Source organism: Myotis davidii, unplaced genomic scaffold (assembly GCF_000327345.1).
Source record: "Myotis davidii unplaced genomic scaffold, ASM32734v1 scaffold478, whole genome shotgun sequence".
Classification (NCBI taxonomy): Eukaryota; Metazoa; Chordata; class Mammalia; order Chiroptera; family Vespertilionidae; genus Myotis; species Myotis davidii.
Window position 1 is genome coordinate 5363589 of NW_006289570.1, and position 2973 is coordinate 5366561.

Genomic DNA, 2973 nt, shown 5'->3' on the forward strand with positions numbered 1-2973 from the left:
CAAACTCACCTGAGGTCAGAGAGCTGTGACCCAGTCACGTGCAATCTCCTCTCATCCAGAGTGTGCGCGCCATTTCTGGCCAAACTAGAAGCACACTTAATAGTTAAAACTTATCCAATACACATCCATGTACCTGCTCCATCCTCCTTTATTCTCTCGGGGAGGAGTTCACACATGAGATAAAGGATGAATGAACCCATGACCAGGCCTCCCACCTGTGAGTCTCCATATTCGTGGGGTCCCAGAGAGCAGACAGGAGGGGCAGGCGGGTGAGGAGCCAAAAATGAGGGTGGGAGCCAGGACGCCCCCCTAAGGCACATGACCTGCAGAGCCCAAGGCCCACAATCCACTGCTCACACTCGACTGAACATACAGTCTGTCAGGTCATCGGGTGTCCCATGACACTCACACACGTTTAAGGTCCACCATGGGAACAATAAAAGATAATATTCATTTCTTGAGCCCCAAGTCCCACAGAGGAGCTTGGGCAGGGGGTTGGGCGGAGGTCAGGAAGGAAAAGGGAAGGGTTTTATTCTCTGTGTGAATGAACACAGGATTGCACACTGTGACGGGGGGAAGGAAACTGGGAAATGATTGTCTGAGGGCATATGGGCTGGTCTAGCCTTTATTCTGTTCCAAAATGTCACCCATGCCCCTCACAGCTACGCACATAGGATGCCCTGTTCCTCCTTCACTTGTACAATCAGCACCACAACCAGTTTCCTATCCATCCTGAGATGACAACACACAGTCAACCGCCTACAATTTCACCGCATCTACACAGACATCACAATCTCACATTTGTCACAAAAATAGGACGAGTCAGAAAGTACAGTCAGTAAAGTCTTATTTAAAATATGAACAAATGTTAGGACACCGACGAAAATCCTAAGAAGAAACACAGGACCCAGAAATGCAGAACAGCGCACACATGATAGAAAGGAAGTTCCTGATGAAGGAGCCGTGACACCTTCCACGGGCCACTGTGAGGCCTGAGGAGCCATGCTGTGTCCGAGTCCATCGCATCAGATCTCCGGGGACCTGCACATGCAGCTCAGGACCTGAAAGGTCTGGTGGAAAGTCCTCCTTTGAACTTGCCCCTGAGTGTGTTCCAGGGAAATTCCCTGAGCAGCCCTGTGAGTCCTCGTGACCAGAGGAAGGTGTCCCTGGGCTGTGATGTCGGACATGAGGGTCACTGTGCACTGACTTTTGCACCATCTTCACTGGAGGGGACACTAATCAGTCTGTCCTGTGTGTCCATGATGGCGCCTCCCACAGACGGGACTCCTCCTGGGAGGGAGGCGCTGCAGGGAGGCTCCAGGGCATCAGAGTCACAGGCCCTGGGACCAGGCCAGGATGTGTGGCCAGAGACAGTCCCCTCTGAGCTGCAGGTGTGCATGGCAGCCCCTCCCCTGGCAGAGGGTGGGGGAGAAAAGGAGGCCTGGGCAGCCCAGCCCCACTGTGGGCTCAGGGCTGTGAGCACCATGGCCTGGACTCCTCTGCTCCTCGCGCTCCTCTCTCACTGCACAGGTAGGGACAGGCCTGGGACCCGGCTTCTTCCCTTCCTGCTCAGGCTCCTGGGAAACGTCCCCTGGTCCCTGCCCATCACTGACAAGTGTCTGTGTCTGCAGGGTCCCTCTCCCAGTTTGCTGTGAGTCAACCGCCGTCCCTGTCTGCATCTCCGGGAGCCAGAGCCACACTCACCTGCACCCTGAGTGGTGTTTCCGATATTAGTGGCTACTGGATAAACTGGTACCAGCAGAAGCCAGGGAGCCCTCCCCGGTTTCTCCTGAATTTTAAATCAGACTCAGATAAGAACCAGGGCTCTGGGGTCCCCAGCCGCTTCTCTGGATCCAAAGACACCTCGGCCAAAGCAAGACTCCTGACCATCTCGGGGCTGCAGCATGAGGACGAGGCTGACTATTACTGTGCTACATTCCATGGCAGTGGGAGCAGCTTTCATTGCACACAGTGTCTCAGATGATGAGGAAGTGAGACCAAAACCCCTGGGTCCAGAAGTGAGGGCTGCTCGCACTTAGGGTGTCAATCCCAGGAGCACACGCAGCGTCCCCTCATCAGCAAAAGGCCCACCTGTCCCCCAAGGAGTGACAAGGGTTCAGGAGCCTTGTCCGAGGCCAGAGGCCGAGACCAGCATATGTTTCCTATCAGCTCACATCCTGTGTCTGCACCTGCACATGGTCCCCAGACAACCATGCTCCCCACAGATTAAAGTCATGTGTGTGAACCCTGTGTCGCTACTGACCCATCATGTCTGATATGTTAGTGTTCACCTGGTCATGGGCACAACCTTCTCCTTCTCTAATCAAATCCATAGAAGGTTGGTCACAACCAGCACAGACGCTCAGTGACACCCTCCCTCTCCCTCTTCCCTCCTCTGCTGCTGCCTCCCTCACCTCCTCCTCTCTCTTGGGCTCCTCAGGTCCTAGGTCAGGGTCCATCCTCACTGAGGGTTTCAGGGAAAAGTGACACTTCCTGCTGTCATTGAAAAATTAAGAAATATTTAATGTAAAAAAAGGAGAAGAGATAACATTGCCTGGAATAATTTGCTCTTTTAACTTCCAGTCCATCCTAAATGGATGGTGGGTTTCTTAGGCAACAGCTCACTTCTCCAACATCGTTCCATTTGCTTCTGATTTATTTACTGAATTATTCCCCTTAAGATATCAGTGTCTACAGCACACTGAATATATTAACATTAGTCACATTAGCCTCTAGCCGGTGTTGCTCAGTGGATAGAGTGTTGGCCCGTTGACCAAAGGTTCCTGGGTTTGATTCTGGTCAAGGGCAGGTACATCCGTTGCAGGCTCCTCCTTGGCCCAGATTCTGGTTGGCACCTGCAGGAGGCAACCAATCGAAGTCTCTCTCTCACCTTGATGTTTCTCTCTGTCTCTCCCTCTCCCATCCACTCGCCCTAAACATCAATGGAAGAATACCCTCGGGTGAGGATTAACA

General features: G+C 52.9%; 1 protein-coding gene across 1 annotated transcript; it reads left to right on the top strand.

Annotated features, from left to right (window-relative positions):
* The first annotated feature begins 1405 nt into the window (after positions 1-1405).
* Positions 1406-1984, top strand: LOC102772670 (immunoglobulin omega chain). The gene is made up of 2 exons (XM_006762152.2): positions 1406-1530; positions 1632-1984. The coding sequence occupies exons 1-2, from the start codon at positions 1485-1487 to the stop codon at positions 1982-1984; spliced, it is 399 nt and encodes a 132-aa protein (XP_006762215.1). The 5' UTR covers positions 1406-1484.
* Positions 1985-2973: the final 989 nt, after the last annotated feature.